The sequence below is a fragment of the Ursus maritimus genome, unplaced genomic scaffold (assembly GCF_017311325.1).
Source record: "Ursus maritimus isolate PB19 unplaced genomic scaffold, ASM1731132v1 scaffold_14, whole genome shotgun sequence".
Classification (NCBI taxonomy): domain Eukaryota; kingdom Metazoa; phylum Chordata; class Mammalia; order Carnivora; family Ursidae; genus Ursus; species Ursus maritimus.
The window spans coordinates 24,908,955-24,935,457 of record NW_024423786.1 but is presented as its reverse complement, the minus strand read 5'-3'; the positions used below and the strand labels follow the sequence as shown (position 1 = coordinate 24,935,457).

General features: G+C 39.2%; 1 protein-coding gene across 4 annotated transcripts in view; it reads left to right on the top strand.

Moving 5' to 3' along the window:
- SLC25A26 (solute carrier family 25 member 26) overlaps positions 1-26,503 on the top strand; it is a 127,407-nt gene that overhangs the window by 18,721 nt on the left and 82,183 nt on the right. For 3 of the 4 annotated variants that reach the window (XM_040628588.1, XM_040628586.1, XM_008703119.2), the window contains 2 exons: positions 12,722-12,826; positions 14,196-14,243. The exons of the other annotated variant lie outside the window; for it this stretch is intronic. In XM_040628588.1, the coding sequence (XP_040484522.1) occupies positions 12,722-12,826; positions 14,196-14,243 (153 nt within the window). The remainder of the gene's footprint in view (positions 1-12,721; positions 12,827-14,195; positions 14,244-26,503) is intronic. 4 annotated transcript variants of the gene reach the window in all.

The window sequence follows — 26,503 nt, the reverse complement described above, 5'->3', positions numbered from 1 at the left end:
TTGGGATGTGTTAAGATCTTTTAAAAGAAAGTTATTTTAAACAAATAAAGTCAAGTTAATTATATCATTTTAGTTGATGAAAACATATCAGATTATATCTAGGAAATCCAGGAGAAAAGGAAGTATAGAGGAAATAGTCTATTATACAGAAAAGCAGTGTCACTCTGTGTGATAATATGAATTGTTGAGGTTATGATGTTTGATAAAGAAAAAAGATCTCTGCTCTTTGGTTTTTTTGTGTCTTAAAAATGTATTTATTTTTTGCATCTGGGATATATAAAACCCTGTACTTTTCCATGACTGTAAAATGAATTTCTTTTTTTTTAAGAATTCTAACTCTAGTATAGTTAACATACAGTGTCATATTAATTTCAGGTGTATAATACAGTGATTCAACAATTCTATACATTACTTGATGTTCATTGTGATAAATGTGCTCTTAATCCCCATCACCTATTTCACCCATCCGCACGCACTGTCCCTCTGGTAACCATCCTTTTGCTCTCTATAGTTAAGAGTCTGTTTTTTAGGTTTGTCTATCTCTCTTTTTACTTTGTTTCTTAAATTCCACATAGGTGGGAAATCATATACTCTTTAGATCCATCGAGGTTGTTGGAAATGGCAAGATTTCATTGTAAAATGCATTCTTAATCTAAGAAATCTGTTGTATGGTTCCTTGAAGAGTTGAAATTAGCCTAAGAAACATTAAATTCACTAACGTGGTTTTTGTAAAACTTGACATTGTTTTAAAAATGATTTTTTAGAACCTAACTCTGGATTTTTTTTTTTAAATTGCCTTTGTGATTTACTAGAGTTAGAAAAGTGATGGGACTAGCATTGTATTAATTTCTGAGTGGCAACTGGTAATTCCTTTATGAGCCATGGACCCTTTTAGGAATCTGATGAAACCTGTGGCTGTCTCTCCAGGAAATTGAATGCATGGACATTTTGCATAGAATTTCTGGACATTTTCATTCCCTCTACTCTTACCCGAAGTAAGAACTCCTGTGCTTGAATTGTACTGGAAAATTAGCTTAAACTGCAATTTAAAAACAATTTATACTTAATTTAAAAACAATCTTTTAACCTACTAGCCTAGGTTTAGATTTTCTTTTTCTTCTGTGATTATGTTCTGGCTTTAGAACCTCATTACATGCAGTATTTTTTAAGGATATATATTAAAGAATAACAAGTTGTCTGTGAGAGTTTCAGTGTCTCTCAGGTTGCGAGTCTGTCTTTGTGACAGCCCTTGCCTCTCGTTATTTTAGAATTGCATGTTGCTTTAAGTTTAAATGTTCTCATAAATTCAGTATTTGGTTTATACTTTATTGTATGTTGCCGAGAACAGGCAGCAAAAAGAACTTGGCCTCTTATTTCATTTCACATAGGGCCATCTTGCCTGAAAGCTGGTTTGCCAGGTTGAAGGATAAGCTTTCTTCAATTTAAAAACTTTGTCTCTTAGACTTATGAAGAATATAAAAAGTGATATATAATTAGGGTAATAATGGTTAAATTAATCATGTTAATGATACATTTTTTCATATCTAGAAAATACTGTATATTCTAATACTATCTGTAACTGACATTTAAAATACTGAAGGCTTTATCGTTGTTTTGTGTGTGTATGAACTTTTGGGTGTAGGAGGTGGTATAGGTGGATATGAGCTAGGAAACAAGTGTCTGTAACACTGGAGATAAACAGTTCTGGGACAGTCATATTTTTGCTGTGTCTCTTAGGATTTCCGTGGTCCCTTAGGTGGTAAGGCCTAATGTCAGATGCCTTTTTATAGTTCCTGTGATGCCTGGAGAACTTTAAAAAGAGAAGTGATCAATAGTGGGTACATAGAATGACTTCACAGGTGAAACATATCTTGATGTTGACATTTGATTGATTTTAAATTTAGTTACAGTGTCATATGTTGAAAAGATTTTTAGTTTGTGGAAATGTTGGTTCTGATGCTCCAGTTATCTTTTTGTACTTTCTTTCTTTTTTGGTTTTTTAAAGATCTTATTTATTTATTTGAGAGCGAGAGAGCATGAGTGGGGGGGAGGGGTGGAGGGAGAGGGAGAAGCAGACTCCTTACTGAGCAGGGAGCCTGAAGCAGGGCTTGATCCCCAGGACCCTGGGATAATGACCTCAACTGAAGGCAGATGCTTAACTGACTGAACCACCCAGGCGCCCCTATCTTTGCACTTTCTTAAAAAAAACTTTCCAAAGCCATTCAGTATCTGTTTTCTCAATAAATACTTGAGAAATGTATGTACTGCCTTCCGATTTAAACTTGTTTCAGTTTCATGGAGCATAAGCTTTTGGTTTCAGATTCATACAGGTGTGGTTGCTAAAAGTAAGAGAAAGAAACAGGTGAATTTAGGAGAAGCAAGTTTTCATGGGTAGCATAAAAAGGAGTGGAAAACAAAACCTTTCATAGCTGTCAATGGTCGGAAAGGTATAGAGACATGGAGAAAATAAATAGTCCAGTTGGGTCATTGTTCTGTAACATTTACTTTGATAGAAGATTGTTAAATTGCAAATAGATTCCTTAGAAACAATATCACATTTTGTTGGTATCCACTGTGTCCACAATGACTTTGTTATAGCAACTCTAAGTGTGTGAGAGAAACAAAAGCACACTGCCCTAATAACCATTCCCTGTAGCAGCACCTTGATTAAAACTTAATGACAAATCAATAAAACTATAATTACAACCTTCTGCCTTATGTTTGTAATTTGGAATACAGTAAAATCAATCAAATAAGATTTAATACGTAACAACAGTAAGAGAGCCTTTTGTGCCATTTTTATGAGGAGGTTTGCTGCACCAAATCTCTAAATCCCCACCTCAATTAGTTCACAGCTCAGCTTTCATCAGAAACAGAAGACGCCCTGCGCGAAGTAGAATCTGTAATTAGATCAGAAGAGTTGAGGGCAGGTTTACTCTAATACAGCAGATGCTGTAATGTGACAGCAGTAGTGATTTTTGATTTGCCTTTTCCTGGGTTTTATCCTACTTTTGGCCTAAGTTCATGTTGTTTGCAGAAATAAAAGAATATTGAAATGTCTTTGCAGCCTAATGCAGTCATGCTGAATTGAATGTGTGCATGGGTCACTTGTGCTTATGTGCCTATACACATAGATGCTGGTTGATTATCCTTCCTGGCCGCATTCTAATTTGGGATTGAGAAAGCTAGGAAATAAGTTGAATCATGTTTTATAGATGCTTTTCCGACAGCCTGTAACAGAAATTCTCCAAGTATAGCCCAGAGAGCGCCTACTTTAGACTCAGTTGCCTGGGCAGTAGGTTACACGTGATGATTTTTGGAGATGGCACCAGGAACCCTGAATTTTAAACAAAACTCCTAAGTGGTTCTGGCGCTCAGTGATATTTAAGCACCACTGGTTTAGAGTTCCTCAAACATTTAAATATATATCCCACTACTAAATATTTTGACTGAGCTGGTTCAGCAGTCCCACGCTCAGGAATAGGTTAGCTCCTGGGCCTAGTGGCGCAAGGAGCACCAGCCACGTGCTGGTCAGAAGTGTCTTCCTCAGAGTTCAGTACTTGTAGACCTACTGAAAGGCCTAGTTTAATAAAGACTGGCTAGTTCTGAGGGTGGCAGCACACTCAGACATGTTGATTTGGATTTGAAAATAAAGTGAGGGTTGCATCCAGATCTGACATTTTCTTCAGGCCCATGCCATCCAAGAGCCTCGAAAACGAAGGCAATTTATGTTATTTAGCTTACTTACCAACTAACAGGGTCATTGGACCTTCTGTGTGCTGTAGTCCCTTCAGGGCTCATTGGTTAGGTTATCAGCATACGGATTAAGCCCGTCATTAGCACCTCTTCCCCCCCACCCCCACCCCCACCCCAGCTTCCCCACTGAATTGACTACTTAGAAGTTCATTCCTTGATACAGTCAGGAGTGCTTGTCAGCAACAAAGCGCAGTGCATATGTTAGTTACCCTTGTGTTTTTCCAGGTGGGGATTGAAGCCATTTTTTGATTGTGTTGTTAATACGTCTTAAAATGTATTTATAGGGGTGCCTGGCTGGCTCAGTTGGTGGAGCATGTGACTCTTGATCTCAGGGTTGTGAGTTCAAGCCCACACTGAGTGTAGAGATTTCTTAAAAAAAAAAAAAATTTAAGGGGTGCCTGGGTGGCTCAGTCAGTTAAACCTCCAATTCTTGGTTTCAGGTCAGGTCATGGGCTTAGTGCCACGTGGGCTCCTTGCTCAACGGGGAGTCGGCTTGAGACTCTACTTCTCCCCCCACTCGCACACACACACTCTCTCTCAAATAAATAAATATTAAAAAAAAAAAAAGACCCTGATTTCCTTTAGAAAATTAAAAAAAAATTTTTAAATGTATTTATAGTATTTTTAAAATCATCTTCACTGGCTTTTTTTTTTTTTAATAGAAGAAACACTGAACAAGGTAATAGAAGAAGGGTTGACAACTTTGGAAATGTGTTTTATCTTTTGAAATAATCATGATAGATTTTGAAATATCCATGAATTAGTGGAGAGTAACTTTCGTTGCAGTTGTGGTGGTATTTTGCCAAACTTGTGTGCAGTTGTATGATCGACCCATGGAGATAGGGTGAGTAGAAAAGAAGACAGCTGCCCCGGAAGTGAATGGTGCTTGTTAACTGGGCCGGGGGAATCCCACCATGATGTTGCAGGTGGAGTTGCTCGTGTATAGAGAGGTGAAGGAGGCAGAAATGTACAGGTCTTGCTGAGACTTGCTGTACAACTAGAAACTGAAACCACACTGTCAGTTAACTACACTCAAACAAGCACTTCTTCTGGCGTATTTAAGTACACGCATCATGGGGTTGTGCTAAGGCAGCCTTTTACCCTGCTCTGTTTATTTCTTACTGTTTCTGGGAACCTTCCCCCCACCCCCCTCAAGATTTTCTTTCTTTAAAGTAATCTCTAGACCCAACATGGGGCTCAAACTCACGACCCTGAGATCAGGAGTCGTATGCTCGACGACTGAGCTGGCCAGGCGCCCCTGGAACCTTTTTTTTTTTTTTTTTTCCCCACTTCAGGCCCTGAAGTCCCTGAGGGACACAGACATTTTAATAGCTTCCTAAGAACCCTAAACTATAAGAATTACACAAAAAATTATCTTAGGAGTCTAAAAAGTAGCTCAGTTTCTACTGTCATCTTTTAAACCCCATCCTTTTTATCTCTGCTCCTCACTTGGACTTCTTTGATTCCTGTTATGTAAGCTGCTTTGCTTGCCATGCCTGTTGTCCTTAACTGGAAGTGTGGGTTTAGATAGAAAGTCCTTACTCTGCTCTAGGCATTGAGGATAAAACGACAAGATGAGATACTGCCTTTAAGAAGCTTGCCATCTACAGGTGGAGATGGAGGTGTAAGGTGTAAGTACACTAAGGGGTTACAGGTATTTTAAGAAAAGTGAGTACAAAATACAGTGAGAGCCTGAGAAGAGAAGGAACGGTTGGTTTTGTCTGGATGGGTGTTGATGCAGGAAAGGCCTGGTAGAACAGCTAATCCCTGAGCTGCATTTCAGGGTGTGATTGTTAGATGGGTAGGTGCAAGGAGGGATATTGAGTTTATGAAAAGGCCTTGTTGGACACTTTCAAGGTCTAAATGGAGTGCGGGTGTGACTGGGCCATCATGAAATGAGACAGGGCAGGGGGGCTGGACGGCCTCGGCTGCTGTGGGAAGGAGTTTGGCTGTTACCCTTTGAAGGGCTGTGCAAAGGGGCAGCATTGGTGGGGATTTTAAGGACCTCTCTTGGTAGCTATGTGGGGGTGGATGTGGTGTTTCAATGGAGGGTAGGAGACTCCCACAGAAGCCCCAGCAGAGAGAGATGAGCAGAGCCTCAGCTAAGGCAGGGGCATGGCATCCAGAGAGAGAAGGTGAGTTTGAGAGATAAGAGGTGAAATCGGCATAAAGATAGTAATTCTTTCAAAAGGCCTTCCAACAGCATTCCTCCAGTGCATATTTCTTCATGGATGCCTTTGTTACTATGTTGTGTGTGTTGTGCACATGCTTAAACTCTCCGACAGAGTCTTGCGAGCAAGTTGGCTAAGCACACCCTGCTTTCCAGCTGTCCCAGCCGTCTGAGCCTGAGCCAATGTTCAGAGGGGGGAAGAAGAGGGGGAAAGACGGCTTGCTTGGAAGTCATTCTAGGCGTGGCATGACCCATATCTGATGATGACGCTGCTTAGGGTATAAGCATGAATATACAGAACTTTTTCAGGGAGGCTTTTATAAAGAACAGTTTGCACCGCTATCCCTCCATTTTTTTTTAAAAGATTTTATTTATGTATTTCTAAAGAGAGAAAGCGAGAGAGAGTGTGAGAGAGGATGAGCAGCAGAGGCGGGGGTGGCAAAGGAAGAGGCAGAGAGACAGAATCTCAAGGAGACTCCCAGCTGAGCCCAGAGCTTGATGTGAGGCTCCATCCCAAGACCCCGAGATCATGACCCGAGCCGAAACCAAGAGCTGGCCACTTAACTGACTGAACCACCCAGGTGCCCCGATCCCCTCAATTTCTTGATCACCTTTTTTTTTTTTTTTTAAAACACATTTCCGATTGTTTTCTCTTATATAGGTTTTCTTTTCTTTTTTTTTTTTTTTAAGATTTTATTTATTTATTTGACAGAGATAGAGACAGCCAGCGAGAGAGAGAACACAAGCAGGGGGAGTGGGAGAGGAAGAAGCAGGCTCATAGCATAGGAGCCCGATGTGGGGCTCGATCCCATAACGCTGGGATCACGCCCTGAGCCGAAGGCAGACGCTTAACCGCTGTGCCACCCAGGCGCCCCTCTTATATAGGTTTTCTTTTTCTTTCCCTGATTTGGTATGCAGCATTAGTTCAGATGGTATTGATTTGTGATCTAAGAGAGTATATTTCATTGACTATCTTGTTTAGTTAGTGGTCAAGAGGGAAGGGACGCTCTGTGTTGGCTTTTTATTTAAGAGCAGTATCAGTTTTTTGGAACACAATTAAATTAAGTTCAGTTTTATAGAAATAGTGTACAAGATTTTCTTGTAAGATGATGAAGTTAAAATTGTTTCAAGCCACTGGAGCGTTAATTTGGTCAGTTATCGCCATTACATTGAAAACGGAAAAACCAAATACTTCTCTCCAAGGACCAAACTAGTGAGGGTAGGATTAGCCACTTCTGTGCAAGCCTGCACTTCGTCGGTGACAGACCTTTACTTTTTCAGATACTGTTTTATTAAGATTAGGGTTCTTGGTGACATAAGAAATTAAATGCCACTATTGCAAAATGGCTTTGATTTGTAATTGTATACTCTTCAATATTTGAATGCCTGTTCTATGTCTAACACTGGAAATTGGATACATGTGTTCTATAACTAGAGAATACATTGAGGACTTCTGTAAGGAGGCGGTATATGGCTCACAGGCGGCAGGTAACACGGATCAGGGTCGGAGCTCTGACCCTGTTTATGTGACCCTGTCACATAGCCTGTTTACTGTGTGTTGGTAGGCCATTTACTTAACCTCACTGAGCTGCTGTTCTCCTTATCTTAAAAAATAAGGTTGGGGCGCCTGGGTGACTCAGTCGTTGGGCATCTGCCTTCGGCTCAGGGCGTGATCCCAGTGTTATGGGATCGAGCCCCACATCAGGCTCCTCCGCTGGGAGCCTGCTTCTTCCTCTCCCACTCCCCCTTCTTGTGTTCCCTCTCTCGCTGTCTCTATCTCTGTCGAATAAATAAATAAAATCTTTAAAAAAAAATAAGGTTAACGCTAGCGCACTCACAGTTCTTCTGAGGATGAAGTGACACATCACTTACAAAGTACGCAGGCTAGCATCTGATCTGTAAAGTGCCCAGTAAACATTGGTTCCAGTCCATGCCACACAAAGTGCAATATTTGGCACAGTTGTAAAGTTTAATAGTTTTGGGAGGGAATCATTTCGGATGACGAAATTGAAATTCAAAGAATTTCTGTGGACAGTATAACACCACTGTAGAATGAGGAGTTAGATACTTCCAGGAGCACCTTTGTCTTCTACTTTTAATGGAATATTTTAAAAACGGCAGAAGTGGTGTAAAACTGGAGATGTGTATTATTCGGGTAATATTGTGAACTCTGATCACTGTAGGGTTGTTTTTTTAATTTTTAAAAGGATTTTTTTAAGTAATCTTTACACCCAACATGCAGCTCAGACTGGCACCCCGAGATCAAGAGTTGCGTGCTCCACTGACCGAACTGGCCGGGTGCCCCGCTGTGGGTTTCTTAAAATAAGAAAAGGTCAGAGTTGTAAAATGTGCTGTTGGTTACTACGGTGGACAAAACAGTGATCCCCTGAAGGTGTCCTAGGCCCTAAAACCTGTGACTGTGTTACCTAGCATGGCAAAAAGGACTTTGCAGATCAGATAAAGTTAAGGCTCTTGAGATGGGAAGATTTTCCTGGCTTATCCAGGTGAGCCCAATGTAATTATAAACATCCTTATAAGAGGAATGCTGGAGTGTCGGGGAGAGAGGTTTTAAGGTGCTGTGCTCCTTGAAGAGGGAGAAAGAATGCAGGTAGCCTCTAAAATCGGGGGAATACATGCTCCTTTAGAGCCTCCAGAAGGAGCACCACCTGGCTGACAGTTGGATTTCAGCTGAGTAAGACCTATTGTGGAAATCTGATCTCAACAGTTTTAAGAGTAAACTTGTGTTATTTTAAGCCTCTAAATGTGTGGTAATTTGTCAGAACAGCAATAGGAAACTAATACAGTTAGTATTAAATGCCAGCCCTCCTCCACTGTCAGATTTAATGTGGGTCACAATCTGTACATCTGTCCATGGGGCTTTTGTCACCTCCTGTGAAATCATGGCTCATTTCTGTTACAGAAAGGAACAAAAGTGAAAATGCCACCTAAGGCTTAAGTCTCGTGTAAAATTGTATGAACAACCTTCAGAAACAAAGCCTGAAAGATGATATAATTATTCTTGTTGAGAAGACTATTAACTTTCTGTCCATAGTCTAGATGATCAAGGAGTGTAGTTTTGTCAGACAAGAGAAGACTAATAATACTTGCAAAAATTCAAAAAAATTTTTTCCAATGCCTGTTGGCTATTTATGTAAGTGGAAAGAGTCTTGTAAGTAAGAAAGGTATGATGAACTTATGTCCCCCTATCCGTGGATAAAATTTAAACCCTAAGGATGGTAAATTAGGAGTTAGAAATTGCGGTTAGGATTATCAATGGCTGTGATTCCATTTGTAACCAGGAGATGGCAGAATTGACACACAGATGAACTGTTCAGTTGCGGAGTTTTGATTCTTAAATGATGGTATAGAGAGATATACCATATATATTAATTTGGAAACCTGCTTCCCAGAATTTTGAGAATGACACAAAGAATGTGGAATAAAATACAAGTAAGTAAATTGCACATGTCAAAAAATTTCAGGGTGTTATGAGGTTTCTCTCCCTCATATTAATTTGCCACACTGGAGTTTACTCTGCAAAGTCCAAAGCAGCCTTTGCTTTGAATGTGATTAAATTTTGTCTGTATTCACCTTATTTAGGTTTCTCTGTTGAACTTACTACAGATTTGCCTGCCTAACAATGAAGAATTAGCTGATACTAAACTTTGAAACTTTAACTTTATTAGGTATATATAAATATGATAGATTTTTGATGAAAAATAATTCTGGAGATGATAATCAAAAGATATGGGTTTCATCCTTGCTTCCTAAGCCAGGTTAGTGCTCTGACCTTTAGTAGCTTCTGTCTCAGATTGGTATGTATTTAAACATGCTGACAATTGGCTTCTAAATAAAAATCAGGTAAGTTATTGTGAACTGTGTTGGCATAGTTGGGGAAAGGATATAATGTTAATGGAAGGCACTATTGGTGATGCCCAGTGATCTTGAAGAGCACTTCAAGAGTGAGAGGACAAGGGCGCCTGGGTGGCTTAGTAGGTTAAGCATCTGCCTTCAGCTCAGGTCATGATCCCAGGGTCCTGGGATCGAGTCCCACGTTGGGCTCCCTGCTCAGTGGGGTGTGTGCTTCTCCCTCTCCTTCTGCCCCTCCCCCTGCTGTGTGTTCTCTCTTTCTGTCGGGTGAATAAATAAAATCTTTAAAGAAAAAGGTCAAAAGTGAGACTGTGGCAAGCTGGCAGTGAGGTGTGAACGATAGCTGTGGCAATGAAAGGACCGGAGGTTTCGCAGCATCTCTCTCCCTCTTCCTCCTTTGCCATTATTCCTTTTACTGAATGGGAGGCCGAAGTTCGCTGTAGTTTTCCCCCTTTTCACACACTTAGTCTTATGACCTATAGTTCTGCATCTTGGTTTTCAATAAATACTAAAAGACATTCAGCTCTCCATTGCAAAAATAAATTAATGAACATGTCAGGTAAGTTTTTATTTCAAAGAAAGAAAAATCTTGGTAGCAGCTTCATTATAACCAATTTTTAATATAAAGTTTATCATGTTTTTAGTATGTTTAATTCTAATGAAACCAGTATTGTATTTTAATGTTGATAAAAGATAGGAACATATATTTTCTTTATGTAAAACCTTAGTCATTTTGTCTTTTGATAGACCTTTAACATACAAACACTCTTGGGTTTAATGAAAATGCCACTGTTGCTGTGTCATGGATTCGTACTGAACCCTAGATTCGTGAGGAAAGAATCCTCTAAAGAATGGATTTACCAAGAGACCCACAGATGACATTATTTCCTTTCCTAGAATCACAATCCTGTAACATGTTTTTGTTCTTGTGCAGTGAAATGCCCTGTTGTAGCTTAAATTCAAATCCAAGAAAGATCGGAGTTAATAGAAAACCAAATCGAAGGCAGCAGAGTTACTGGAGGAAGTAGACAGCGGCCTCTCTCTTCTGCCGAAATCGCCGTGCTGCGCAAGTCAGAAGGCCGCGTTGGCTGCTTTGTACCTCTTCAGTTAGCGAGATTGCTTTTCATCCCAGAACCTTTGCAAAGTTTTTGTTGTGCTTCTGTATTTTTAAGAAATAAAAACATAATGTAAGAACATGAAGGGTTACAAAGCATGAAGTTCCATAAATATTTATGCCAAGCCACACGAGTAGACAGTTCCTATTTTCTTGACATATTGGGGTCATATTTCACTCTTGACCTTTTGAATTGAAAAATACAAGGAGTTAGTGAACCTTTTTCTTCTTTCTTTCTTTCTTTCTTTCTTTCTTTCTTTCTTTCTTTCTTTCTTTCTTTCTTTCTTTAGTGAGTGTTAGATGCTGGGAGCTATCCTTTTAGGTTCATGTAAGTTTCAATGAACTTTATTTTCTGCCCTGGTTTATAAGTATGGATTTAAAAGTTTACACACTTAACAAGAGTAACATGATTTATACCCAGTTTTAGACTTCAGTGGTAAGGTGTATAATCTGTTTATTTTGTATGTGTGATTGTCTCTAAATTAAAAATAAGTATTTGTCAAGGCTAGTAAGTGGGATTGCATTGAAAAGCATATTTTATTTTATTATTTTTAAAGATTATTTGAGAGAGAAGGAGAGAAAGAACACAAGTTGGGGGAGGGTTAGAGGGGAAGGGAGAAGCAGACTCCCCACTGAGAGGGAAGCCTGACGTGGGGCTCGATCCCAGGACCCTGAGATCATGACCTGAGCCAAAGGTGGATGCTCAACCTACTGAGCCACCCAGGAGCCCTGAAAAGCATATTTTAAATTAGCCCTTTCATTTTATATTCTCCCTCAATTAAAAGCTTTGGTCCATAGCAGATATATTTACCCTTTGATATTATGTTAAAGAAACTTACCAAGTAAGTAATACCTATTGGTTTTAGAGAATTTAGAAATGCTGGTAGGCAGAAAAGATAAAATCCCACTTTGTTTTTTAAAGTCTATATATGTAATCTAATGTTAAGTACAAAGATAAAAATATTTTAAAAATTCTGGAGGGGCATCTGGGTGGCTTAGTTGGTTAAATGGATGACTCTTGATTTTAGCTCCGGTCATGGTCTCAGGGTCATGGGATCGAGCCCCACATCGAGCTCTGCACTTAGCACAGAGTCTGCTTGGGATTCTCTCTCCTTCTGCCCCTCCCTTGCTCTCTCTCTCTTAAATAGATAAATCTTTTTAAAAAATTTTCTGGAGTTTTGGTTGTTGACCACCCAGGTGTGGGTGCGGACCAGTGAGGACCTAAGTCAACTTGAATGCCGGAGCAGGGACCAAGAGTACCTGGAGTTTCTCCTCAGTTGTTGCGTGGCGGTGGTCAGCAGGGCCAGGGGTGGGGGTGGTCTGGGGTGCTGGGGTTGGGAGCCTCTTGAGGCTGGGGTGGGTGGTGAAGCAGAAGATGAGCTATAACCAGCTGATGAGCAGTCTTGCCTCTATTGTTGTGGGCATTATTGACAGTAAAGCAGAAGCCCCTTCGGTTCATTCTTTCAACCTATTTTCATGTGAACACTAGATGTTGCTGTTCGAGGTGTTGGGGATTCAGAATAAGTAAATGTGTTTCTTGCCATTGAGGGGCTTATAGAGAGATGGGCTTGGAACAATATGACAAGAGGTGTGAGGATCAATACAGGACAAGGGAGGGGAGGTTCTGGGCTGACAAAAGAATGCATGTCCATTAAGGGTCTAAGGTTTTTAGGCTGAAAAAATACCTTTTGACATCTTGCCCTGAGCCGGTATGTTATCCCTTTTTAACTATAGTTCTTTGCTTATGAAAAAATTTCAATTTTCATAGCAGTTACTTCTTTTTTAGGATGTAATTAAATTATGTATTTTAGGTTGCCTGCCTGATTCGAGTTCCTTCTGAAGTGGTTAAGCAGAGGGCACAGGTATCTGCTTCTTCGAGAACATTTCAGATTTTCTCTAACATCTTATATACAGAGGTGAGATGTGTTTTTAAACTTCCTCAAAGAAAAAAAGATTTTATAGTAGCTGTTACGAACGTTGTGATTCTCATCCCAGGAGTCTTAGAAGAGACCGTAAAGCTAAATTTAATGCCCAATCACAGTACCTTTTTATACTAAGATTGTCTTTGCTTTTTCTTTCTTTCTTTTTTTTTTTTTTTTTAAAGATTTTATTTATTTATTTGACAGAGATAGAGACAGCCAGCGAGAGAGGGAACACAAGCAGGGAGAGGAAGAAGCAGGCTCCTAGCAGAAGAGCCTGATGTGGGGCTCGATTCCAGAACGCTGGGATCACGCCCTGAGCCGAAGGCAGACACTTAACGACTGTGCCACCCAGGCGCCCCTACTTTTTCTTTGTTTTCAAATTTTAATTTTAATTTTTCCCCCCAAATTTCTTTTTTTTTTAATTCCCCCCCCCCAAATTTCTAAACAACACATACTGAGTGTCACTACTGTGTACGTGTCCTATGCTGTAGTTGTTCTGTAGTAGTTTCAGAATCAGACATGGAATAAATCGTAAAAATGTGAAGTGAATAAAGATATCATATTAAAATGTTACTACAGAATTTGAGGACCCGTGGAAGAGAAGTATAGTAATGGACATAGTGACTAGCATCACAATGTTTATATTAAAATTAATTCCTTTTTTACTTGTTAATGTTACATTATAGGTCAGGTCAGTCTTGCTGGCTGTGTTAGTAGGGACCATCGAGCTGCTTTTCTTTGTATTTTTTACAGAAGCCTTTTTTTTTTTTTTAAATAGTAATCAGCTGTGTGGAAATTTTCAGTGAGTCTAGTTTTAGAAAAGTTGTTATTCTTAATGGTCCCTTTGTCACTTAGGTGAGGAGATACCAAGTATTTAATCATAGGATCATGAGATCAGTCCAGTAGAGGGACCCTATTGTGAATCATGTGGACATTTATGTAAGTCAAGGCTTGTCCAGAGATATTTATCACTATGGAGAGATTATTAATGAATTTCTGATGTCTTCTGATTGAAACTATGAAGTATGTTTTTATATGAAAGGATGACTGGCATTTTGTGTGCCTTTGCTTTTGGAAATATATTTATTTAAAGCATCTCAAGTATGATTTTTCAGGAGCAGAAATGTTGAAAACAACTGAAGTAGTCAGTGTGATTACTTTAGAGATGTTCCTATTTTAAAGGGAGCTGACATGAGCCTTGTATACTTTAGTTTATAATGTTTAACCTCTTAACGAAACTGTGGTTATTGTGAATGTTTTAAAACTCTGACTTCAGAAAAGGTAAATCTGCCTTTTTCAGAATGTCTTTCAGAGCTCTTTGCTCTTCTAACTTTCTGAGCTCTTGGCCTTTTGTTTGTTTCAGGGCATCCAAGGATTGTATCGAGGCTACAAAAGCACAGTTTTAAGAGAGGTAACTCACTTAATTTCCAGTATTGAAGTGTGAGAGAATGATATGCTTCGTTGAGTAAATTTATTCAGAGAAACTGGTTTAAAAAATTAAAAAGAGAAATTATGATCACTTTTTGAAACACTGTTTAGTCATATCCTGGTTCTTAGATCTAACGAATGGGTAGAATGGGTTTGCTGAAAGAGCGGTCCGCCTGGTCAGAATGGCACCCATCCTGTGGCTTGGTTGTTGCTAGAGTGGCTGAATGTCTGCTTTGGCTGAAATAGTAAGAAGCAACTACTAAGGGTAAGATACCAGGCTAATTATCAGAATACACAGAATTAATGAAAACTTGGTAATGAAAGAAGCACTTGAAGAGACAAGAGTCTGTATCATGCAGTCAACTCGTGTCTTCCCAATAACAAGGTACGATGAGCTGGGGTATTCTGTCAGGATTGGGGTGCTGGCCCTGCAGGCAGCTTGCCACGCAGTGTGCCCCCAGCAGCCACGTCACCTCTTGTGACCTCTAACTCTGAAAGTTGGGGATTCAATACAATTCTTCTCCTGTTAGTTGAAAAAGCAAAGTGATTTCAGCATCTTCCTACAGGAAGTATGTTTTAATTTTTCCCTCACATAGAGGACGATATTTTGAAGTACAAAAGTTGATTTATGCAAGATTTATAATAGTCTTTGTCTGGTTTGGGATATAATTTTTTTTTTTTAAGAGTTTAAATCCTAGGATTTTTTTTCAGCTTTATTGAGATATAATTGACAACTAAAATTGTAAGGTATTTAGTGTACAGTGTGATGATGATTTGATATATACACACATATGTGTGTGTGTGTATGTACACACACACATATATACACATTGTGAAAAGGATTGGGACATAATTTCCTATTAAAGAAAATACAAAGGGGAATCTGCATACCTTTGCTCTGTATTCTTTTTTCTACTTGGAATTCCCTGGGTGCTAAAATATTTGCATTTATAAAAATGTTTTTAATTTGAATAAATATTGCTATAATTAGCAGAACACTGAAATTGTTTGAGATCCCTAGTTTTAGTCCCAGGTAGTTTTTGTGTGTTTTGTTTTTTACCATAGCCTACAATATTTTTTATGAAACACCAGCACTGTTACATGTTATTTAAAGCTTTGATTTCCACAAGGTAACAGCCTTTAGTGTAGTGTGGTATCGTTGATGTAGATCTTTGAAAAACTTCCTTTGAAGGAAAACGGAATGTTTCAAAATTAGTTTATTTGTGTGACGGTGACTTTTGTCCTTCAAAAATATCAGCCACACTATATCTTCATTCTGGACTTATTTTCTGACTCACTAAAAATGTGTGATTTACTCAGATTTCACCGGGGTACACAAACCAGGGGGGCACTGAACCTTTTTTATTTTTCTGAGAGATGCTGAATAAATGAATATATTTACATGCCAGGCAATACTGGTTTTGCATACAAACAGATAAAACACGTGGTTACAACTGCATTCTATTCTTTTAAAAATTTGTTTTGACATATGTCACACTAGTAATTAATTTCTAGGCTGCAGTTTTTGCAAACAGGGTGACCCTACTGAGATGACTTTGTTTACTGAAAATGGCAGTGCTTTGTTGGAAATTTAATTGGGGTCTTCTGTATTATGCGTATTCATAAAAGATCCTTCAGAACTGATTTTAGTTGAAATATTGCTTTTGTACAGATTTTCTGATAGAACGAGAGAAGAATTATCACTGAATGAAACATAGCTTCTTTTCAAAATGAGAAAAATAAGAAATGATATATCTGCTTTAAACAAAATTTTTACATTATAGTTTCAGTTCTTACGTTATTCTGACACCAATATCAAATCTTTTTGTCAAGAGCTTCTTTGATTGTTTCAATAAGAAAATACATTGAAGCCTGAGTGAGAATCACCAGGAAACTTCTATGGTTATTCTGTGTACAATTTTTTCTTTAAAACAAGTTTTCTCTCCCTAGTGGTAGCCTATTAGAATGAGATTGAAGTTTGAATCCATGCATTATAAGATAGGTTATGAGTGTTCTTTAGATTGTGAATGCCATCACAGGTTCTTTACTGCATTTGATGTTTGTGGAGATTGTGTGCTTATCCCTTATGTCCGCTTCAATTATTGTAGTTACTGTGAATTTTAGACGGAGTGTAAGCAAGGTCAACAGATTATACTCTGTACCTCACCCTTTCAGTATTCGTTTGTCTCATGATCTTGGCCAAATTAGATGCGGCCCAACACTGAGCTGGAATGGTGTTATTGTAGTAAGATGGAAATGGGAAGCAAAACCACAGCTGCTTTCCTAGCTAGACTGATTTCAGAGCGCCCATTGTCCTGAAAGTTCTGTGGAGAGCAGCTTCATGATCTTGTATGTGAATTAGAAGGACTTCTAAAGAGGAAGAAAGCTAAGAAAGGCAAGTTGTTTCAAAAGAAGTAGGACTAAGTTAAGCTTGGCAAATACCCGTTATCCACAGATTGTACTTAGAAGTCATTTTAAGAGTGGCTCCTGTGTGTGGGGCACCGTGCACAATGTTTCTGCCCTCAAGGATTCACATTCTTGTGGGAAAACGACTAGGAGTAGACACTTCACGGTGCCAGAGTGATATGTAGGAACAAAATGTGGCCGAGATGCTAGAGGAAGCAGTGCTTGAATGGTACTCAGTATTTGTTGCATTAATATAAATGAAATGTTGGCTTGATTCTTGAGGGAGTGGCAGTTGGCAGTAGTCAAGGAGACAGGCAGATGTAACCCCATGAGCAAAGGCACAGGGTGTTAAAGCACCTGCGTACCTTGCTTAGCTCAGCAGCTTTGGAGTGTTCATGCCCACAGAAGAGGCAAGAGTGATTTCCCTCTACCTCAGGCCAGGTAAGGATGCTGTGGGGAGGCACTCAGCCAGGTGGGGTGTTTGCCCAGAGGAGAGGTTGAGCCTCTCCCCATAGCTGGATGCCTGCTGGGAGACTGGAGTACAGCACATGGGAGGAGGCCTTGGAAGAGCCTGGAGTGTGTTCCCCGGAATTTGGAGGCTAAATGACTGGCATTTGACTCTTGTCTGTGTAAATCTGGTGGTAAGATGGTGGTTGGAGCTGCCTCAGCGGCAGGTTGTTGCCACCGTGATCATGAGTGACCCCTGGCTTCTCTTTGGTAGATGAGAGTAGCCACTAGAGAGAAGTGCAACGGGTGAGGATGATATCCCCCCTCCCCACAGCTTTGCTTTCAGACTTCAATAAAAGCAGGTCTCCCCCCAGACTCTGTGACACATGCAGTCAGAATCAAGCAGGCCAGACACATCACTCAGCCTGTTCTGTAAGTTCATCGAAGCCCTGAATCTGTCCTTTTAGGGCCCCCCCAAATCACCACTGATTGAAAAGTTCGCTCTCAGGTAGACAGGGCAGCTTTTCTAATGTGGTTACCCTTCTTATCTGTCTTAGTAACATTCTCCCTAATGTGGTGGCTGGAAATGGGGCCTTTAGGAATCAAGCCTCCGGGCTGTCTTTCAGCGTCTACTCCAGCTCTGTAGTCTGCCCCTCGGTTTCTTTGCGCCTCAAACTATTGATGTTGTTTAAATCTCTTGTGTGTCTTACACAGACACCCTGTCTTAGGTGTTCTGCCTCTCGTTTGTTTCTTGAGCCACAATACTTTGGTGGTGCTGTCTTTTTAATCACTGCCTAAAGATCACTGTCTCGTTTTTATGATTGCAGAGTACTCCATTGTACACACGAGCCACTGGTTATTTAAGCACTTCTTTGTTGGTCGACATCACACACCTACTGCAGTGCACGTTATCATTCTTACGTCATTTCGTACGTGGCTGAGGATGTTTGTAGGTTAAATACCCAAAGGGAGATTGCTTGGCTAACGGTGTATGGCATTTGTAATTTTGATGCCTATGGCCCTATTGCCCTTCATGGAAACACCAGTCAACACTTCTGCCAGCAGCGTAGGAGCTCTTCTCTGCCTTACCGATGGTACCAGCAATCTGAGAGGTGAAAGCTAATCTCACTCTAGTTTTAAATCTGAGCCTGGGCATATGAACATATATATCCAAGAACTATTTTATTTCCTTTAGTGCAAACTGAGTGTTTGCATTATGTTAAAGTTCTTGTGAGAATGAGATGGAGAGATCCACGTGAAGGGCTTTCTACAGAGCCTGTCACATGGGATGCGTTTTGCATGCTTAGTAACTGGAAGGGCTTTTGACAGGAAGTAACACCCAAGTGTGAAACGCACCTCTGCCCCGAACCAGCTGTCTGCTCTTGGTGAGTTGCTTAACCTCTCTGAGCCCAGGTTTGCCCATCTGCGCTAGAAACTTTGCATAGACTGTTCTTATTGAAATCTCCCAGCAGCCTTACGAAAGAAGTATTACAGCAATATGGTCTGCCAGGCACTCAGATGAAGAAACCTGACTCTAGGTGGTGAGGTCTTAGAACAGCCATGCAACCTTGATCTGTCTGTATTTAAACATCCGAATGCCATTTCATGATGATGAGTAACGATTGTGTTTGAGTTAGAGGCCAGCTGTTGGTATTACTTGTAAAGCTTCTCGGCTACAATTGGAGAGCGTTTTATCCAAATGTCTTGTAGAGAGGAATTTTGTGTTCCGTTAACAAATTCCAACCCACAGCTGATTTTATATTCACTGGCTACTTCTGTAGGAAAAACAACGTATTGATTATGTACAGTTGTCATAATTGGTGTTTGAGTTGGTCAAAATCACTAAAGTAAATACATTGGAAATTTTTTTGATTATTCTCTTTTGGGTCACATTGATAATTTACTGGATTTTATTTCCCAAATAAGATTATCCTTTTAGAGGAAGGCTTTCTTACTGAGATTGCAACACTTGAATGTTTTCCATGGAAAGATGTTTTGAAGCAACTGTAGCTAGATTCTGTTACTTATTTAAGGTCCTTCAGCCTGTGTACTGTTTCCTGCTTTCATTATAGTAAAAAGAAAAACAGTGCTATCTAATAAGAAAGGATTTTTTTCTCCTGGTGTCACTGCTGTGTACCTATCTCTGTGTAAGTTTATGTGAAATTGTTTCCTTTGATTTCCTTCTTTTGTGGTTTGTCCGTTTACCTTTCAGTTCTGTTGGGCTATGTATAGTTATGCCTTGTGTAGTCAGACGCCGTATGAATTTGCCTGGAAAGAGCTATTGGATTTTTGCCTCTTTGCAGCATGCACAGGCTGTCGCATAATGCCTTCCACAAAATTAGCACTCAGTAAATATTTGTTGATTTTTCCATTCCTTTAAGTCTGATTAATTTTTATTCAGATGCTGCTGGACATCTTGACCACTTCAGAATGATGAGGCTGTTCTAGGGGGACTGGGAATTAGGCAGGGTGGTGGCTCAGCCTTTTGATACACTCCATTATATAAGACATTTGCTTTAGATAGCTGACAAAATGCCAAATAGTATATAGTTTTCTAAGATTTCATTCTTCTTAAACCTTGAAAAAATAATTTTTATAAGCACGGTTTCATCAGAAAAGTATTAATTGCTGTAATAATTTACTTATTTTCCATATCCGAGTAATTCCACTGAAAAGGAAAAAGGTGATTATAAATCTTTCCAAACTTTGAATGTGAAATTGTTTTTCGCTTAAAATCCAATGCAAACATATTGAACCCTGTTTTAATCCTACATAATTCATTTTATTAACTATGACCAAACAGAACATCTGTTAAAATTCCATAATGTTAGCTTCATGGGAAAAGAAAAAAAAATGTTTGCTTTTGGAATTTTTCCATTGTTTTATTGTTCAGGCTTTCAGTAATTGTGTAACGGGACATTCTTATTAATGGGAATATTAAACAAATGAAAATGAAATATCCCCTTTAATCACAGAGATTTATAAAATGAGTCCCGTAATTGCATTTACATTATTATAATTTTATACTGTAGATATGTTCTATGAAGAATGAGTGATAGTTCATTCTTTGAGAACCTAAAATTATTACTCGTCAAATAAGGATTTTATCCTGCAGTTTTTCATCATTTCTTAAATAAACAAACATTTTCAGAAAGAACAATTTAGTAAAATTATCTTAATATAGAAAAATTACTCTAGCCCTTCAGTGCATATTTTCTCATGTTTTGTTTACAAGAAACCAGCTGCTATTTACTTTTCTCATTCTTTGGACACATTTCCTTTGCTCTGTGCAGTTTGGAAAATGCTGCCTGTTTCCATTGTTGCACGATGGCCATGCTATTCTGAAGGGACACCAGTTCCCTTGTGTAGGGTTTACTGGGATGTAAATGCAGTATCCTGACTCTTCCACGTACACACATGAGAAAGCTACTGGTTAAAGGTGGAAGTGATCTCTTAATTCTTCATTTTAAGTATTATCATCATAAACCATTATGTTGAAGGACCCCTCTCTTTTTGTTTTTCATCCTATATGAAATATCCTCTTCATCTTTGTATGTCAGTGTAGATTGCATTTAGGCTGCAAATAACAGAAACTCTGACTGCATTGGCTGTAGCAGTCTGTAACAAGAAGTCTGTAGTCAGTGAGTCTGAGGCTGGTATACTGGTTAAATGAGAGCGTACAGGAAGCAGGCTCTTTCATTCTACTTGGTTGACCTTAATACTCTGGCTGATTTACTCATGGTCACAAAATGGCTGCTCCATTTTAGGCATCACGGCCCCCTTCCAAGCATGAAGAATGGGGAAGGGCTAGAGGCAGTACTAGCCTGTCACTCTGTGTAGTTGGAAAACAAAAGCTTTCTTGGACCAGGTCTTAGTGCCTTCCTGAGTTGAATGGGGAGTGGGAAGTTAAGTATGTATGGAGTTTTTTGGTGTGGGAGGTGAAGCCAGGCAAATGGGGTTGGGACTGCTATTACTGAGTCACCCTGCACTGTCTGCCTAATTCTGGCTACTTATGTTTTTCAAGCTCAACTTCCATTTCTTCAGAAAGGAAACCATTTCACACACCTCTCACTTCATCCCATACTTGGTTACCCTCTAAAGGACGTCCAGAGCAGTTGTCTAGACCACAGTTTTTGGACATTTAATTCTGTTCTCTAAACTGTAATGCCTGTTCTTATTCTTTTTGCTGCCTTTGTGTTTTGGGGCACCATTGTGGAAGCTCATTTTTAAAAATCAACTTGGTGGTCCCTTTGTAATTCTGAATTGTAATTATTCTGAAAACAAGAGTTTACCTCAAAGTTACTTATTTTTTATAGTTTTGATTTTAAGGTTAAGATGTCAGAATACCTCTGTTGTTATATGTAGGTAGGTACTTTCCTTAAAAATATATATAAATCACAATTGAAATAATAGCTAATGCTTGCTAAGTACTTACCCTATTCCACTGACGGTACTAAGTTCTTCCCTCCCTCCCTCCCTTCCTTCTAAAAGATTTTATTTATTGAGAAAGAGAGAGCGAGCACACAAGTTGGGGGAGCAGCAGAGGGAGAGGGAGAAGCAGGCTTTTCGCTGATCAGGGAGCCCATGGCGGGGCTTGATCCCAGGACTCTGGGATCCTGACCCCAGCCGAAGGCATATGCTTAACCAGCTGAGCCACCCATGTGCCCCCACATGCAGTATTCCATATAATCCTCCCAATAACCCAGAACATCCCCACTTTGTAGAAACTGAGGTTTGCTAAGGTTGTGGTTCACACAAAGTCTTAGATACAGTAAGGGAGGGAATCGAGGATGCCAGAGCCCATGATCTGAATCCCTGTGGTCAGCTGTACATTTTGTATTTTATATGCAAATAAATTTTTCTAGGGAGGAAAATATTTCAAATTAGTAGTATCTTTCTTCGATTCTTATACCCTTAAGTAGGCACTAGTGCTAGGAGTTTGGGGGAAAATATGTTCTCAGCAACCAGGAGCCTACATGACTTTAAAAGAAAAGTTAGAGGACCTAAACCTAGAGAATCTGCTTTGTAGAGGTGCTCATAAAGGATGGTGGCTCCCAAATGCGTATTATTCCATATGTCTGTGTGATTAGCTCTTACCCGTCAGGCGGTAGTTCACATTTCCCTTCTCTGAGGGTCCTACCTAGCTGAAATGCACCTGCCCCAGCCCTAAACACTCGGCACCCTGGCTTTGCATCCTTACCTGAAATAATCTTCTTTTCTTGTTTATAAACATTACCTGCCTCCCTCCCCCAACAAAAATATATGCACTGTGAGGGCAGTTGCCTGTTTGTTTTGTTTCTTTGTGTTAACTCAACATCTAGAAGAGTGCTTGATTGACGTGTAGCACACTGAGAAAATGCTTAATGGACAAATCAATGACTTAATCATACTTGCTTCTTAGAAGTAGACTGGTTTTAAAGTACTTAGATATTTAAAATCTCTAGCAGATGCTCAGACTAAGTTGGATTTGGCAAGAATTGTGGAATCCTCACTTACTTCCCAGGCAAGGTGGTGTTTTTCTGCCATATAAACTTTCTGCACTTCAAATGAGGTTAATTTTCTTCTTGTCTTTTACCGTATTTCTTGGTATATTGTGTCTTCCACAAATAGCTTTTATTTTGGTTTTGTCATTTCTGTTAAGGGTTGTTGCTATGAATATTTCATGTATTTAAAACACTTTTTCAAATGACGTAGAAAATAGCAAACAACTTATGAAGAAAAAATCCTTCATCAGATATAGGCAAATTACATACACTGAACACCGTGGGTCAGAAGTTACTCTTGAGATTGTGAGTAGTGTATAATATCTTACTGTCTGAACGAACATTATCTTATAAGGAGTATTAAGCAACAATATTAAGAAAACCAAGTTTGAAGGAAGAATCGGGAATTTTTATGTATAATTCAAGTATTGTGGTTGAAGGGAACCATTTAAAGGACCTATTGAAAACGATTGTGTGTTTGACTACCTGGTTGCATATTACCTTGGGGTCATACGATGTTAATAATTACAATTTGAATTCTTATAATTTACGTATATTTTTCTAAGCCTTAGCTAAAACTCTGGGGTGTTTGCCTCTTTTATAGATCGGTAAGCTGAGGCAGGTAGTATGTGGCAGGACTGGAAGCAGAGGCCATGCCTGTGCGATCCAGAGCCTGTGTTGGTTACACTCTGCTTCCTGCTCATGTTTTGCAGATAAATTCAGTGTTCATTCCTCTTAGAATTTTTCAGTAAATCAGGAAAATAAAGGGATTTGAAACAAATCTGTTGACTTGAAGTGGAACACGATTTCTGAGGGTTAGGATTCTGAAGCGTAGAAGTAGAACCATATATACAAGTAGAACACGACCAGATGCTACTAAATTGGAGTTAATATGGTTTCAACACCATCTTTGTGAAGATGGCTTTGTGAAGCCATCTTGTTGTGTATTCCACTTGTTGTGTGTTCCACTTCATGTCATCATCCAGTCTTTGTGAAGATGGCTTAAAAATGCTTTGACCGATTTCAGACTCTGTCCTCTTTCTTCCGTGGGCTTCAGCATGTGTTCTGAGAAAACAACACAGTAGCGGGAAAAAGTTGATCATCTTTGGCACAAAATGATTTTGGTATTTAGCTAAGTAATTAGCAGATAGTTCATTGACGAGAAGGAGAAGTGGCGAGAGAGAAGTCTGTTTCTTTTCCTTTGTGAAAATACTTGGCTTTTTAAATTGAATTTGCTGATAGAGAAGTTGTATTCTAGAATAACACACTAGAGGGTGCACAACGCCTGTGTTTTAAATGGTGCCAGAACCTTCATTTACATGAATTTGGAAAACTCCTGAGGTAATTGCTTTGGTACCTTTAAAAACAGTTCAAATTAATGAAATGAAAATTAATGAAATGAATGAATTAATGAAATGAAATGAAAATCCAAGCATAATAAATAGTCTTTTCCAGTCCAAGGTTCCTAAATAAATTTGTTTTATCTTTTGATAAATGTATGCACAGATTTTTATTTGGGTTCAAAGTTTTAAAACTTTTGTCATGGAAAAAAGTAAAGATACACAAAAATAGATGAGTAAAATGAGTCTCTTTGGGCCTATCTCAGCTACAACAAGTATCCAATATTGTTTCATCTGTACTCAGACCCAGCCCCTCCCTTTACATTATTTTGAAGCAAATATTACACATTACCTTATTTTATTCAAAAATACCTCATTATGCATCCAACTTTCTAGTTGGAAAACCTGACAAATGCTACCTTATTCAAGTGACCAAGGTTAACAGCATCACTAATAAGATATATTGGCAACCAGCACCCCCAATATGATGCACCAAGAAGAACACAATATCACTGCTTTGGTCTTCTACCCAAAAAAATGCATCATCTGAACCTGATCACGAGAAAACATCAGACAAACTGAAATGGAGAGACTTTGGACAACATTGTCAAGGTCTTGAAAAATAAAGATGAAGGAACTGTCACACGTAGCAGGGGACACAAGTGAGTGCAGCGTGGGATGCTGGACTGGACTCCGGAACAGAAAGGGTAGTAGGGAAGAAAACTGGTGAAATTCAAGTAAGGTGTAGAGTTTAGCTGCTAGTGTAGCTACAATACAGGTAGCTGGTTTTGATGCTCATACTCTGGTCATTTAAGTTGTTAACATCAGGGCAGCTGGCTGTGGGGTCTATGTGAACTCCCTGTACTGTGTTAGTGACTTGTATGAATGTCTGGAAATTATTTTTAAAAATAGCTGAAAAACAAAGAATGCCAGAAGACGTTGTATGAAATACTTTCTTTTTAAAATGGTCTTCTAAAATAAGGACAAATTAAACTTAAAACTTATGTTTTCATTTTTTAATTTTTAATCCAAGTAATGAATGCTACATGGAATTGGCAACAAGTCCAACAGTGTGGAACACAGGCTGAGATGCAACAGTCTCCTGTCTTCCTTCTCCATTCCAGTCTCACTCTCTGGAGATAACCTCTTTCAACTGTTTCTGTGTTTAGTCCATTTTATTACATTCATATTTCTGGATAATATATTTGAACATTTGTTTCTTAATTTGTCAGCCTTAGATACAATCTATTGAATCTTTGGAATGAAATATGTGGTTTAGCTTGCTTTCTGCTCCTCCCCAAACATACCTCATTCTAGCATTCCAGTTACATAAATTTCATTACTTCGGTTATTTTAGAAACTTTAAGTCATGTATTTGTGTCTCTGTTTTTTATCTGACAAACTTTCAGCATCTTGTAACTTTGTTTCTGAGTTGAAGCTGTTACTACTTTTTGCCATGTAACCCTCTTTGACTTTGAATTCCACTTTCTGGAATGACTCTCCCGCTGCACTTTACTCCAGTTGGTCAAGTTGCCTGTCAGTTTCACCCTGTCCTTCATCCACAGTCACTTCTTCCATGATTTTTTTCTGGATTGATTCTCAAAGTTGAACACAGTGAACGGTTTGTATTATTTGAGACTTCACGAAGGATGACCTGGCCAAGTAGTGTGCTGGGGTTGTATAGTTGACCTTCAAACGAATGTGGGTGTTAACGAATGTGCAGTGGAAAATGTGCATATAGCTTTAGACTCCTCCAAAACTCAACTACTAATAGCCTGCTGTTGACCAGGAGCCTTACTGATAACACAGTCAGTTAACATGTATCTTATTTATTATGTGTTGTATATTTTGCACTTTTTAAAGAAAGTAAGCTAGAGAAAAGAAAATGTTACAAAAATTGGAAGGGTGAGAAAATACATTTAAAGTACTGTACTGTATTTATATATATATTAAAAAAAATGCACGTAAGTGGGACCAATGCAGTTTAAACCTGTGCTGTTCAAGGGTCAACTGCATTTCCTCCCCCCCCCCCCAATTTATTTTTAAAAGATTTTATTTATTTGAGAGAGAGGAAGAGATCAAGCAGGGGTAGGGGGAGTGGAGAGAGACAGAGAGAGAAGCAGAATCCCTGCTGAGCAGGGAACCTGATGCAGGGCTTGATCCCAGGACCCTGAGATCATGACCTGAGCCAAAGGCAGACGCTTTACCGACTGAGCCACGCAGGTGCTCCTGCATTTCCTTTTGTACTGGTCTTGTGTCCCTCTGAAAGACAGATTTCAAATAGACTGTCTTCCTGCACTCCGCCATTAGCTAAAGTTTATCATGTATCTTAATTTGCTGAACATTGGGGCATGAACTTTCTGTTTTTCTCTTAAGGTTTCTAACTTTTTTTTGGAGGGTGCATTATTTACCTTTCTCATATATTGAAGTGTGACAACCTCAAAATCTCTTTGTTTTTTGTACTGACTTTCTTTTTCCCTTGGGAAGTTTGCAATCTTCCATCATTCTGTCCTCTGGTGTGGTCGCTCACCATGTCTGGACTTTGCATTGTCTTCCTGGGTTGGATT